Source organism: Amphibalanus amphitrite, unplaced genomic scaffold (genome assembly GCF_019059575.1).
Source record: "Amphibalanus amphitrite isolate SeventyFive unplaced genomic scaffold, NRLGWU_Aamphi_draft 000058F_arrow, whole genome shotgun sequence".
Classification (NCBI taxonomy): domain Eukaryota; kingdom Metazoa; phylum Arthropoda; class Thecostraca; order Balanomorpha; family Balanidae; genus Amphibalanus; species Amphibalanus amphitrite.
In genome coordinates, this window is record NW_024881554.1 from 1,045,594 (window position 1) to 1,060,485 (window position 14,892).

A 14,892-nucleotide genomic window follows, 5' to 3' on the forward strand; every position below is an offset into this window, starting at 1 on the left:
CCTTCTTAGTACCTAAGTGTGTCATGGATAAGAACTAATCCTTGCCATATTTATATACAATACGATAAATAACAATTATCATCGCCTGCCACCAACAGCTGTAGGCTGTAGGTTATTGGTTGGTTGGTTATAGGTAAGGTAAGGTCAGGTTATATTATGTTTTCTTTATATTTACTGAGCAAAGACAGTCGTGACGCTCTTGAGACGTGGCTATACAGGTGTATTTTTGTAAGTATTTCTTAGGTTTTAATGGATATATCCTGGTGGAATGTTTGGAAACCATTCCAAATGATGTCCTAAAGCATTCAATAGCATTTTGAAGCTAACCACATGGCAAACGCTAGGTTACATCGCATACGCTCACCTGGTCTGCCCATGACCCTTACCGGTACACTGTTCACCTACCACTGGCAGGGAGGCCACTACTGGAATAGTGGGAGACCCTGACCGGCACACTCAGATCATGCCGGTAATGGTGTTGGCTGGTCTCTGTTGTAGTGAGGGACGATCGCTTACCGTGCTCACAGTATCGACACACCGCCCACCGCCGGCTGACGTCGGGTACTGCAGCTGTAGCCGGTGACGTGGCCGATGATTGTGATTAGTTATTCACTTATCTTATCGGTAGGAGTAACCCTCGGAATGCCGTCAGTCATGGTGCAGGTTTATCTTTATTTATCAGGACACGCTCACTCACACTACAACAATTGGCTTCAGCTGGTACAAGAAAGACATTCTTGGGCCAAATTCCATTGCTGTATTTGCTCAAAGCCACTAACTACAGCTGATTTATGCGAAATTACTGTTTATTTATGATTCAGCTGATGGTATAAATGTGGTCTGTTTTGGGCATTTCTTTGTGGTGAAGGAGCCCGTCCTTATATATCAGACGGCTGCTTACCATCGCCGGCTGACAATCGCCCTTCCATTTCCAGCGGAGAAGTTTCTGGAGTCGATCGAGCGGAACGAGAACTACTCTCTGCTCCTGCTGAACCTGCTGGATAATAACGCCGTGGAGCTGCCCTACCGCATCTCCGCTGCCATCACCTTCAAAAACTTCGTCAAACGCAACTGGAAGCCGGTACGTATCAACCCTGCGTCACGACGGTGGCGTAGATAGGTATACCTCAGGGTTTGTAACGAATCTGAGAACAGCTACGAGATATTTTAGCTTGTTTCCACTGTTACCGATATACTGGACTACCTACACATATTTGCATTTTGCTGTTGCTGCTGCAAATAGCCGAGTTTTTCGTCGTTAGCACGCACGGACGAGTGCCATCTGCCATGTCGCCCTTGTGTTTTTAGTCACACTGTGTACTTCCGGTATCCGACGACGATTGCGCGTTCACAGACTGCTTACCATTGTGTGTAGTTTTAGGGCCTTGGTGGAGCAGCTTCTTTGGGCTATCCGAATGACTAATAAGTCAATATGTCGTCTGCGGTAAATCACGTGACATGTGATGGCTCCCACCTACCGTCAGGATGAGGACGGAAACAGTCACGTGTCGGAGAAGGACCGCGCCGCGGTGCGCCAGCTGATCGTGGAGCTGATGCTGCGCTCGCCGGAGCAGGTGCAGCGTCAGCTCAGTGACGCCATCTCGGTGATCGGCCGCTGCGACTTCCCCGCCCGCTGGCCCAACCTGATCGGAGACCTGACGGCGCGCTTCAGCTCAGGTGGGTCCCGGATGGAATGCGGTGGTGACAGGGCACCGTAAACTGGGACTGCCGATGTCATAACTGCTGGTCGACAGGTCGCTGTCACGATACTTTGTCATATGATAGTTCTATACTTTGAGTTTAGAAAGTCATGGTGCCAGACATCAGTCCCACGCACAAGGGGGAAAAGCTCAAATTATTGAGCGCTCAAAAAATTGAGCGTGTGACGTCAGAGGCTCCCATAGGCGTAATGCTGAGGGCTCAAAAAATTGAGCCGTTTCAGGAACACGTTTTGCAAAAGCAACTCGCAACACCTAGGGAGAAATGGCAACACCCTAGGAGAATCACTAATGATGCAAAACAGATTAGGCTTTCATATTTTTCACTGCTCAAGCTTCAATGATTGGGGGAACACCAATTTCTAGGTCGAAATCTTACGGCATACCAGGATGCCTTAAAAACAGGCCAATATTTATGTCGAAATAAAAGTTATTTTTTGTCCATTCACGTTTTTTACTAGGGTTCTGTTGGAAAGAGCATTTTTCATACTACCCAAAATGATTGCGACTCAATTTCACATCACCCATATCGGATAATATTTTTCATTTGGCGGCGCCGTTTGTTTATTTCGTCGCGACGTCTCCGGTCGCGTGGTTGTCGTCGTCCTTGTGTTGAAGGTAAGTTTTTATCGTTTTAGTTATATTTAGATGTTGAAAGGTACACTGAAAACTTTGAATATGCTGTGATTTTAAATTTGGAAACACGTAAACGTCAATCAAATCACGTTTTCCTCGATTTGCGTGCAGATAAGTAACTGTCGACGAAAGTGGCGCCATTCGATATGATGTTTTGAGGGAAAGAGACACAACATATTTACGGGAAAATTTTTGTTTTTTAGTGGTCTAAGTGCTTCAAAGAGGCTGTGAATGTTTTCTTCACACAATTTTTCATTAGGTATGATGAAGTAAAAGGTAGTTTCAGTCTTAACTTTCATATAATTGACATTAAAACATATGATAGTCCACTGCTATCAGTGATTGAGTACCTTGATATTTGGCATTTCTCACTAATTTGAATGTATTCTCTATCCATATGTCCTGATAGTAAGTGACAATACTCTGCCAATATGTTTCCATAGTTTTCACATTCATTTTCCAGTCCTTTACATAACATCACAATTTATAATCAACAAAACTCAACTCCTTCGTTACTTCACAACACTGACAGCATGACAGACTGACAGTCAACTATTGTGTGTGTGAATGCTGAAACAGGATAGCCACTTTGCTGACTGGCTCATTTGAAATAAGATAAAAATGATCCTTTATATCATTTCCATCTGGAGGATCAGAGTCAACGGAAAAGGAAGGCCACTTTCAAGCCTCAAGGTCTAGGCTGCCAGACGCCAGTTGGCAGTCACCACCAAATTTATAATAGATTAATTAATTATTATACTTTGAGACCCTTAGGTCACTGGATCGGCATCACATTTTCAGTTTCAATTTGGTAAAGGTTTTTATTTGTATGATGTGAAATATTTTCCTGAATCAGAATTTAATCATCCCTAGGTACCTGGTAGAGGTTTCGGATTTAATGCTCATTGTTGGTGTGCAGTCAGGATTTTTTGACAGGTCCAGATAGGGAATCCTGAGCAATTTTATAGTAAAGTGGTCTCCTTATAATCACCACACATTTTATCAAAAGCATTTGTAGAATTCATTCAAGGAAGAATTTTATCAATGTTGCACCCATTTCTTAGACGACCTAGGCTGCATCTTTTTTTAGTTCCTGTTGTATGACATATTTTCCATTTTGTTCCACTGCATAAAGAAAAAAAATCGTTTGAGATCACCAAACAGCTTTTCTTTTTCTGGCAGGTCTGCACAACCAAGCGGTCGCTGGCGAGGACGTCGGCCGTCCCTGTGGGTAAGGTCATCTGCTCAGCCTTTGTGGAGATCAGCAAGACGTCACCAAGATGAAGACTTCGCTGGAGCAGAAGCCGCTGACCCGTGTCCGATCGGGCAGGTCATGCTCGACGGCACGAGCCACAACTTGAACGACTCGGTGACATCAACAACATGGTGGAGCAGGTGAATGAGTTTGGCGACGTGTTGCGCGACTGCAAGAAGGGTTGTCTGCGTGTTCTGGCCGGCGGAGCGGCGACGCTGCGCAGTCTGTGCTGGTGGTGAGCAGCTGGCCGTGGTGACCGCGCGCGCCCACATGCGCCGACAACCTGTGCGGCTTCGACGGCCCCGGGACAGCCCGATGCCGCCCACTATGCGACGCCGACCGCGCACTGTCCGCACGGCCACATGGAGGTGTGCCCGCGCCTTTTGCCCGCACGCCGCTACCTCGCAGCTGGTCTGCAACCACGCCGTCGCCGCCTGTAGCCCGATAACAAAACGGCTGTCTGATAATGCCGCGTGTTCTTTGTGATGTTGCTACTGTGATGGTTGCTACTGCTGGTCTGAGACTCGATGTTTCCATTCGTCTTTTACATGTTAAGGATTTGATAATGATAAGCTTAGTCCGAGCTTAGGTCGTTTATATCATTTGTTATATGGCATATTTTGGATCAAAGCAGTAGGACACTGCCTCCTGCTTTTGTGATGTATGCTGGCAAGACGCAGGTTCCGGTCGCAGGTCACCCGGTTCCAATGTGGTCGGGCTGGCATGCGATAATGTGATGTTGTTTTGCTCGTCTCTGTGTTCCACTCTTGATGATGTTTGTGAATCTAACCCACATTGTATAGTATTTTTGTTTGTTTGCGGCCGATGGCCTTGTAAGTTGTAACCGTGGCAATACAGTTTTTCCTGTATAATTCTCCAATATTCAAGCGTGGGTGGATATCTTTCTGTAATCACGTATTCCCTTCTCCCAGTACAGTCAGAAAATATCAATACAGTATTCATACGGAGTATTCAAGCCCTGTATAATTATTTGAGGTGTGCCGAATCCGAAAGGCGACCGATAAAACTACTAGCGGAAAATGTGACATGATGCCATGGGTTTGTGAAAAGTTTAGGTACCACGTAGCATTCAACTTCCTGCATTTCTGTTTCAACTCAGTTTAACGTATTTCAACGAACATAACATCAAAAATGGCAGCCAGTACCGGCTTCACCTGTCACGGAGAACGCTCAAAAAATTGAGTGTAGATGCTGGCCGGCACTCAATTTTTTGAGCGTCAGCTGACTGTCGTCTGTCGTGGCGCTCAATTTATTGAGTATCGCGGTCCCGAACGACAAGTGGCGCTCAAAAAGTTGAGCGTCTTTAGGGCATTTTCTTTCCAAAAACACCGATATAAATTATCACGGCGAGTGTTCGAGAAGAAACCTTGTTGCTCTCTCTTGCCATTGATACCTTATTTGGATACGATATTTGCCGTAGTGTGACGCTAGAGGCATTGTAAAATACCATCGCTTCGCCTATTCCTTCATAATGGGGCCCGCTCAATTTTTTGAGCGCTCAATAATTTGAGCTTTTCCCCCTTGTGCGTGGGACTGACATTACGATAACAAAAGCAGAGCAGAAACGTCGAGACGCGCCTGAAAGCTTATTATGCCCCTCGAGAAACTTTCCCTAATATTCAATTGCTCCGTAAACTGTAAATCCACCATGGCCACATTGGGTAAAGTGATTTAGGTGTTGCAGGCACTTTAGAAAATCAGTCATTTTGTAAAATGCCTAGGCATTTTGCAAAATGCCTGATTTTCCAGGCTTTTTGCAAAAAGCCTAGGCATTTTACAAAATGACTGACTCTCCAGTCATTTTGCAAAATGCCTAGCCATTTTACAAAATGACTGAGCAGCGTGTTGTAGATACGAGTACCTAATTATATACGTTTTGGTAGCGTGTAGGTGGACCGAGGAGTCCAGCATTATGACCAGAGGAGTCCAGCAGTGGGAAGTCCATACCTACCTCTATTTTGAGAAGTGCAGGCCCGCGACATTTCCAACCCCACGCCAGCGACGCTGCTGGATTTAAAATGATCGATCTGGAGCGTCAACAAACGACTGGCCCTATGCCGGCCTGTATCTGTAAAACTATTAGAGGTCGCGAGGATTCGATCCCACACACTTAGGCTTTAGTGTCTTCTGAAACCAACGCTCTCGTCCTATACGCCAAGCGACCTGATGATTCTCCCGATGTGGAGCCTGATATTTTTAACTGGGACCATGCAAGTAGGTACTCAAAGCTGTTGCCACAGAACAAAATTAATCGTGTTTTTACGAGCGAGCGAGCGCAGCGAGCGAAGCGAGCCTTTTCAATACCAGTAAAACGCCTTTTGGGCGAAGAACGAGCGGGCGAGATAGTGAGCCCTGCACGTGCGGAAGGGCGAGAGGGTGCTTCCAACGGGCTTGCGCAAAGCACCCTTCTAACTGGTCGCTAGCGGTGTGCCAAATTTGAACGCAATCGGCCCAGCCGTTCCTGAGATCTGGAAGCGGCATTCTGCACGTGCGCACGTGCAAACGGGGTCCAAAATGACTTTTGCACGGCACCCTACTAACTGGTCCCCAACCGTGTACCAAATTTGAGCGCAATCGGCCCAGCCGTTCTCGAGATCTGGAAACGTCCCCTGCACGTGCGCACGTGCAGTAGCACCCTAACCGTAACACATGGGAATGCATTGCCTGGTGGGTGCCTACCTGTATGCCAAGTTTCAGCGAAATCGCCCCAGTAATTACCGAGTTACTGAAATGGGAACAAATTTGGCACCTCTTGTTGTTGTATTTTGCACGTGCACTGGGGGTGACCCACATGCATCGAGAGTATCCTATTTTGGGTAGAAGGGATGCTGCTGCCCTACAAAAATTACCGCAAGTCAATCGCCCAAGCGGCTGCTGAGATATGAGCCTCTCAAAATCACTACTTTTGCAAAACAGCTTGAACACCCTTGACTTTTCACGTGGCACGTGCCACGACAGTCACTGAGATGTATCAAAAGTAGTCAATTACGGGGTAGAAGGGATGGGGCTACCCAACAAAAAAGACCGCAGGCCAATCGGTCCAGCGGTTGCTGAGATATAAGCCTCTCAAAAGCGTTACAGGCCGGGCCTATTGAAAAGACTCACTTCGCTCGCTGCGCTCGCTCGCTCGTAATAACGGAAAAATCTCAGTATGAGCGGCCCGGCCCGGCCCGGCCCGGCCCGGCCCGGCCCGGCCCGGATATAAGCCTCTCAAAAGCGTTACAGGCCGGGCCGGGCCGGGCCGCTCATACTGAGATTTTTCCGTTATATTGAAAAGACTCACTTCGCTCGCTGCGCTCGCTCGCTCGTAATAACGGAAAAATCTCAGTATGAGCGGCCCGGCCCGGCCCGGCCCGGCCTGTAACGCTTTTGAGAGGCTTATATCTCAGCAACCGCTGGACCGATTGGCCTGCGGTCTTTTTTGCTGGGTAGCCCCATCCCTTCTACCCCGTAATTGACTACTTTTGATACATCTCAGTGACCGTCGTGGCACGTGCCACGTGAAAAGTAAAGGGTGTTCAAGCTGTTTTGCAAAAGTAGTGATTTTGAGTGGCTCATATCTCAGCAGCCGCTTCGGCGATTGACTTGCGGTGATTTTTGTAGGGTAGCAGCATCCCTTCTACCAAAAATAGGATACTCTCGATGCATGTGGGTCACCCCCAGTACACGTGCAAAATACAACAATAAGAGGTGTCAAATTTGTTCCCATTTTAATAACTCGGTAATTACTGGGGCGATTTCGCTGAAACTTGGCATACAGGTAGGCACCCACCAGGCAATGTATTCCCATGTGTTGCGGTTAAGGTGCTACTGCACGTGCGCACGTGCAGGGGGCGCTTCCAGATCTCGAGAACGGCTGGGCCGATTGCGCTCAAATTTGGTACACGGTTGGGGACCAGTTAGTAGGGTGCCATGCAAAAGTCAGTTTTGACCCCGTTTGCACGTGCGCACGTGCAGAATGCCGCTTCCAGATCTCAGGAACGGCTGGGCCGATTGCGCTCAAATTTGGTACACCGCTAGCGACCGGTTAGAAGGGTGCTTTGCGCAAGCCCGTTGGAAGTACCCTCTCGCCCTTCCGCACGTGCAGGGCTCACTATCTCGCTCGCTCGTTCTTCGCCCAAAAGGCGTTTTACTGGTGTTAATTATTGCTTTAATATTAATTGTGATCAGAGAGTTTTTTTTTATTCCAAAGAAAAGTTAGGAAGAAAACCTAAACAATATTACTGTAAACAATTGCGTGAACTAGGCCATCGCAGTACGCACTGCATTAATAAATAGAACTGACAGCGACGATGTTTCTTAAAATGTGAGGATGAGAGAGAAGGAGTGGGAAATTATAATTAAATTCGAACGTGTTTTTAATGTCCAAATACATAATGCAGTTTTGTCCGTAATGGCACAATCAAACAAAGACTACACTCATTCGTTTACATGTAATTGTACATCAACCGGGCCTGCCTATTGACTAGGGCCGGTCTCCGGCTGGTTTTGTTAGGTCTAGTTTCAGGCAGAACATGAACGGCGTTGATGTACTTGGGAGTTTTTACAGCGTTAACTAAACAATGCTTTATGCTACAGCCGAGTCTGCAACTCAACCTGGTCGTTACTCAGCATTGTCGTCATCACAGAGCTTCAAATCGATCAGCTACAGGCTGAACACGTACCTATAGGGTATAGGAAGACGTCCAAAAACTGTTGGCCATAGTATCTGTAGTGGGATCTACGTTCCATGCTGGTCAGGCATTTTGCAAAATGCCTAGTCATTTTGTAAAATGGCTAGCCATTTTGAAAAAAAGCCTGGTTGCGTTCAGTCATTTTTCAAACAGCCGTCTTTTACAAAATGACTGATTTTCTGAAGTGCCTGCAACATAGGTCTTGTGTAATGTGTGATAATCCCCTTTTTCAGGCGATTTCCATGTGATAAACGGTATTTTGCGGACCGCCCACTCCCTTTTCGAGAGGTACCGGTACGAATTCAAGTCTAACGAGCTTTGGACGGAGATCAAGTTTGTGCTGGACAACTTCGCCAAACCGCTCACAGAGCTCTTTGTGGTAAGTCTGATATTGGCGACATGTTTATACCTTCAGGACCTGGAAACTGCCAGTTCGGTGCTTTATGTTTGTTAGGCTAAATCCACCTGGGACCGACTTCGTGTTTCGAATCGCAATTGCTTGTTTTACGTGAAATACCGCGATAAATTTCTTATGAGGTATGTGTATTGACATGCGCTTGACACAACGCCTCTCAAAGTCACCGTGCAGTTAACTTGATTTTCACGAGGTCTCAAACAGGTCTCAAATATCACGATTAATTTCTTATGAAGTATGTGTATTGACATGCGCTTTACACACCTCTCAAAGTCTGCTGTTAACTTTGATTTTTACGAGTTTTAAGTGTTGTATGTGGGAATATGGAGCGTCCTTTGGACGACATCCAATCCGTGATGTGCTCGGTCTGCCCTGACCCACCCTGGTCTCCGCCAGGCTACCATGGCGCTGGCCGAGCAGCACGCCACCAACGCGGCCGCCCTGAAGGTGATCGTCTCGTCGCTGGTGCTCATCTGTGAGCTCTTCTATTCACTCAACTATCAGGTTGGTGATGGTGTGAATGCTGTGGATTTATTATGGCCAGCTAACATAATGGCCAATTGTGGGTGGACACTGGACATGTTGGGACTTTTTTTGCTGGCATTGCAAAGCAGCGGTTAACGTGGTGTTACCAAGTCATGCAAGGCCTTAGGTAATTAATTCAGTTTGGCATATGATTCTATTGTTGCAGTATGATTCACTTTTTGGCGTGCTTCTGTCTTTTTATCTTTGCCCCCCCCCCCCCCGGAATCGGTTCCAATCGTTCGCTATATTTTCATCTGAGTGAGTTGTTGCTAGTTGCTACGCACATATCGCACGCTCCCCTTCGCCGCCAGGACCTGCCGGAGTACTTTGAGGACAACATGGAGACGTGGATGCCGCGTTTCCTGCAGCTGCTGGAGCTGGACAACAAGCTGCTGCAGACCGAGGTGAGCCAGTCGGCGGACGGTTGTTCTTCCGACTAGGATCCATATTTATTGGTAATCGCGCCTTTTTGTCATCTACATTCTACATTCAGCACTTATATTTCCCGTATTTGTCGCCGGCCGCCGGACTGTTTCTCAGCCGAGACAAAAGTCACATAGCAGGACGTGAAAAGATGGATATGTAAGTGTAATAGAAGTATCCCAGAAATCATACAGATATAGTTAAAACAGACGTAGTTGGTCACATAGCCATTATTCCTTAGGAGGTGATTTGTTATTCATATTTATAGTTAATAGTTATTATTGTTAAAATTCGCAACATTACGATCACGATTACGGACTACCTACGACTTAACCACTCTGATCTCGCCGCCGCGCCGCTGGTCAGGATGAGGAGGAGGCGGGCCCGCTGGAGCAGCTGCGCACGCAGATCTGCGACAACGTGGCCCTCTACGCCCAAAAGTACGACGAAGAGTTCGGCCCGTACCTTCCGCGCTTCGTGCAGTCCGTGTGGAAACTGCTGGCCAGCACGGGCATGCAGGTCAAATACGATCTGGTGAGTGCCCAATGAACGGGTGGGTGAATGAAGAGTGTTCACGGAGTGTCTGGAGTCTGGGCTCTAACGAGTGTACTTTGTTATGTCTGTAGGTCATTGAGGGCTATTTTAGTCTACAAGTCCATCTTCCGAATAACAGACGTGGAATGAAACAATACATGATCGAAAACACTTGCTAGGTCAACGATTGATCCAAGTTTTGAATCAATCGCCAGCCATTACCGGCTACGATGCCGCCGCACTGCCGGTAATGAGGCGATGTCCGCCGTGTTGTCAGCCTGGGCCCTGGGCCCGGTAACAGGCTGCCTTCTGTCCCCGCCCCCTCCCCTCAGCTGGTCAGTAACGCCATCCAGTTCCTGTCGTGCGTCGTCGAGCGGCCTCACTACAAGGGCATCTTCGAGGGCGACGGCGTCCTCTCCCAGATCTGCGAGAAAATCATCGTGCCCAATATGGAGTTCAGGGGTGAGTCGGCGCGAGCCCGGTGACTTAGCGCGTCAGTCAGTGAACTACTATCTCCCTTCAACGAAATAATAATATTGTTTTGTAAATTCACTTTTACCCTTTTGGGAGAGGCTACCGTCCTCCACGTCATTCTAGCCTACATTTTCTAATTTCTACCGACCAGTATAATTGTTCGCTTTTTCGTCCTAATCCAAAGAAGCCTATTCTAGCTCCCCAAGCATCGTGCGTCGTTCCATTCGACTCCTTTTATGGTTGTGTATCTTGCTTACCACGCCGTTGACCCGTGCGGCTGCGTATTGATACTGGGTGCGATATTTACCAGACATGTTTTTGCGTGTCTGCGTAGGTGCGGCTTCCCTGCACGGTATCGCAGGAGTAATATGACCCGACCTGCGGTGGTAGCGATCAGCTTAGTGAGGCGGCAATGGGATCGGATGAAACTCGACACGACGCGTGTGGTCACTGGGGAGGGGGGGGGGGGGGGAGGAGAGCCGTGCGGTGTGGCGTAAAGGTCGACGAACTTTGGCTTTGGCATTGGGTATCGCTTTTTTATGCGCCTCGATTTGAACTTTGAAGCCTTTGGAGTTTAGGTATGTGACCTCTGATAACTTGGGATTTTTTCCTAGATAAGCTGAATATGAGACTAATGCTCTATCTGTTTTACCTACTCATGGTAGCTTAATGGTCGATTGAGTGCATGGTAATTTTTAGTTCTTCGATGTAATTCGGATCACCACGGCCAACCTCAGATCCACCTAACATGTACCATACTTCATTGACCTGAGGCGGTGAGGATTACCGTCCGTTCACCAATTTCTGGCAGCAACAAAATACTCCCAAGCCACTTGTCACCAACCAATACGTTTTCACCACATGTCAGTGCTGATCCAGCGCGTGTTGACTGTTCTCACCACCTTCCTCTCGCTCTCTCCGTCAGTGTCCGACGAGGAGCTGTTCGAGGATAACCCTCAGGAGTACATCCGGCGAGACGTGGAGGGTTCGGACGTCGACACCCGCCGCCGCGCCGCCTGCGACCTGGTCAAGTCGCTCTCCCGGCTCTTCGAGCAGAGGATCACACAGGAGTTCTCACAATACGTGCAGGTCAGTTCGGCTCCTTCTTACTCTGGCATCTAGATTCCTTGCTGGCATTTACATTGCCCATCAGCAGATTCACAACATTTTTTTTTTTTTTTTAAAGATACGTTACATGTTATGAATGTTATGACGAAATTATGGTCAATATGCAACTGCACCAGTGGCTCACTAAAATGAAGATCTTCTCCCATCATTTTCCCTGTCGTCTATCGTCCCCGTTAGCGTAACAGTATTCGCTCTTGTATGTGAGTCTGAGTGTAACCGTGTACCTTTTCTACCGCAGGTGATGCTGGCCAAGGCCGCCGAGAACCGAACAGCCAATTGGAAACACAAGGACGCGGCCATCTACCTGGTGACTTCGCTGGCGGCCAAGGGCTCCACGCAGAAACACGGCGTCACACAAACCAGTTCGCTAGTCAACCTGGACGACTTCTACCAGGCGCAGATTCTGCCCGAGCTGCAGGTCAGATACGTTAGATGCATGCATCACCATCACCCTAATGGTAGGTCAGATATCGCTAGAGGTCAGGCTGAGGCTAGATACATACACCTGAATTACTGACAGCCGTCTCTATCTTACATATTTGCAGCCGACGGCAGTCTGTCTCTCAGGGCCAGGACCAGCAGTTGACACAGTTACCTCTATCTCGCAGGACCAGCAGCTGACGCAGTCGCTGGTACTGACGGTCGTCCATTTGTCTCTCTGTCTGACAGGACCAGCAGCTGTTGCAGTCGCTGGTGCTGACGGCCGTCTATTTGTCTCTCTGTCTGACAGGACCAGCAGCTGTTGCAGTCGCTGGTGCTGACGGCCGTCTATTTGTCTGTATGTCTGACAGGACCAGCAGCTGACACAGTCATCTCTGTCTGACAGGACCAGCAGCTGACGCAGTCGCTGGTACTGACGGTCGTCCCTCTCTGTGTGTTTTACAGGACCAGCAGCTGATGCAGTCGCTGGTGCTGACGGTCGTCCCTCTCTGTATGTCTGACAGGACCAGCAGCTGACGCAGTCGCTGGTGCTGACGGTCGTCTAATTGTCTGTGTCTGACAGGACCAGCAGCTGACGCAGTCGCTGGTGCTGACGGCCGTCCCTCTCTGTGTTTCACAGGACCAGCAGCTGACGCAGTCGCTGGTGCTGAAGGCGGACGCCATTAAGTACGTGATGGCGTTCCGCAGCCAGCTGCGTCCGGACCTGGTGCGCGCCTCTCTGCCGTACCTGGCCGGCCTGCTGCGCTCGCCGTCCGTCGTGGTTCACAGCTACGCGGCCATGGCCATCGAGAAGCTGCTGATGGTGCGCGCCGCCGACAAAACGCCCCTGTAAGTTACGGAATCGCGACTTAAATTGCTCCTTAGACTAGCAGACTTGCGGCCAGTAACGCATTCATATGATGTAAGTCACGAACTTGAGACCCATACAACGCCACTGTATGCAACAACTTTCGGGCTTCTTTTGATGTTTACTTAGCATTATATATGTATAGATTAAGACTATGGTTGAGGTGTTTTGATTTTTTTTTTGTCGTCCTTAAGCACGTCAGTCTTTACTTCGTTTGTCATACAATCAGAGTGCGGTGAACAAACTGCCCGTCAGTGAGTTGAGCTGGTGCTGTGAATCATGGTGAGCAGTGGTGCTGTGAACCATGAGACCCGGTCTCCGTGGATCAGTAATCTGACATCCATCGCCCGTTTTCAGCCTACAGAGCCAGCACGTGGCGCCTCTGGCCAAGGAGCTGCTCACCAATCTGGTGTTCGTGTTCAGTCAGCCGGCCTCGCAAGAGAACGAGTACGCCATGAAAGGTACGACACTATACGTTCGCGGCTAATGATTGGCGTATTTTTGGCGATGTCGATAGAGGGCTGTGGTGTCCTCTGTAGGGAGTTTATGCCATCTGTGGAGGTAGGGGGCGGGGTTGTTTCGTACTAACTGTTTCTACTGTTTTGTGTTCTGTCATCTCCACCGTGGGAAATGAGAACAGTATCTGTCGCTCGACATAAAAAGAAAGGCAACTCTAATGTAGCGGCAGCCTCGGTCAGTGTTCACGGCAGACATGTGACCCTCGCTCCCCCTCGACCGGCAGCTGTGATGCGGACGTGCTCGGCGCTGCAGGAGGCGGCCATCCCCCACCTGGGAGAGCTGCTGCCCACGCTCACAACCATCCTGGCGCAGGTCTCCAAGAACCCCAGCAAGCCACACTTCAACCACTACCTGTTCGAGACGCTGGCTCTCTCCATCAGGTGAGCTCCGGCGGGGTAGGGGGAGTCGCCGGTGGCGGAAGCCGCTCTTTGACTCAAAAAGTTGGAGGGGACCTGTGGGTTTCCAGCCTCAGTGATATGAATAAAGAGCAGCAGAGGCCACAGGCGCTGAATCTGACTGATGAAGATCGAACATGACGCCTACAGGGTTTTCTTATCAGTCTTGGTGTATTTCACTGTCGTAAATATCTCGTTATTCTATCTACAGTGGTCAAATTGATGAATTTCACCATCTCAATTTCGGACCGAGGGCCAGCTTCCGTGCCGTGATAACACCCCTTCGTAATCTTACGGTCCTTCTCTACCCACCAGGGTGGTGTGCAAGTCTCAGCCGGCGGCGGTCGCCACGTTCGAAGGCGTGCTGTTCCCGCACTTCCAGACCATCCTTCAGCAGGATGTGCAGGAGTTCGTGCCGTATGTGTTCCAGGTAAGACGACTACCGATTGAGCTGTGACGCTTGGGGCGCCGGGGGTGGGCGGGGAGCTGCTATGCTTCCAGGCTGGTGGGAAGGCGGGGGGGGGGGGGGTGGCGTGAAGGGTGGCTTGAAATGGACTTGAGAGTTTTGGTGGATGATGATTGGTAATGCGAGACCCCAATAAACGTGGTAGTGACCATTTGTGACCTGGTAGCTCAGTCGTACGAGGCATCTGATCACAAGCCAATCGAGATGTTTCGGGTAGGGTTAGTTTTTCTCCATCCTCACTCGTTGCAATAAACGCTGATATTCATAAACACACATATTGACATGTGTGTTACAAACACATGTTTACAGAGTATTTTAATTTTCCAGGACAGCGTTTTTGTAACCGATGGCATACCAGCTAGCTGATCCCCTGTGATTTATCGTGAGCGCGTCTGATCCGCTTTAGCCTCAAATTTCGCCAT

The 14,892-nt window shown here is 48.8% G+C and overlaps 1 protein-coding gene across 8 annotated transcripts in view; it reads left to right on the forward strand.

Annotated features, from left to right (window-relative positions):
• The window catches only part of LOC122378373 (exportin-2-like), a 32,275-nt gene that overhangs the window by 1,821 nt on the left and 15,562 nt on the right, over positions 1 to 14,892 (forward strand). For 7 of the 8 annotated variants that reach the window (XM_043359359.1, XM_043359356.1, XM_043359357.1 and 4 more), the window contains exons 3-15: positions 936 to 1,081; positions 1,485 to 1,677; positions 8,537 to 8,682; positions 9,115 to 9,222; positions 9,555 to 9,647; positions 10,033 to 10,200; positions 10,533 to 10,662; positions 11,600 to 11,763; positions 12,041 to 12,220; positions 12,863 to 13,071; positions 13,448 to 13,551; positions 13,833 to 13,989; positions 14,320 to 14,434. In XM_043359359.1, coding sequence (XP_043215294.1) covers positions 936 to 1,081; positions 1,485 to 1,677; positions 8,537 to 8,682; positions 9,115 to 9,222; positions 9,555 to 9,647; positions 10,033 to 10,200; positions 10,533 to 10,662; positions 11,600 to 11,763; positions 12,041 to 12,220; positions 12,863 to 13,071; positions 13,448 to 13,551; positions 13,833 to 13,989; positions 14,320 to 14,434 — 1,913 coding nt within the window. The remainder of the gene's footprint in view (positions 1 to 935; positions 1,082 to 1,484; positions 1,678 to 8,536; positions 8,683 to 9,114; positions 9,223 to 9,554; positions 9,648 to 10,032; positions 10,201 to 10,532; positions 10,663 to 11,599; positions 11,764 to 12,040; positions 12,221 to 12,862; positions 13,072 to 13,447; positions 13,552 to 13,832; positions 13,990 to 14,319; positions 14,435 to 14,892) is intronic. The other variant, XM_043359364.1, reaches the window with a different exon arrangement.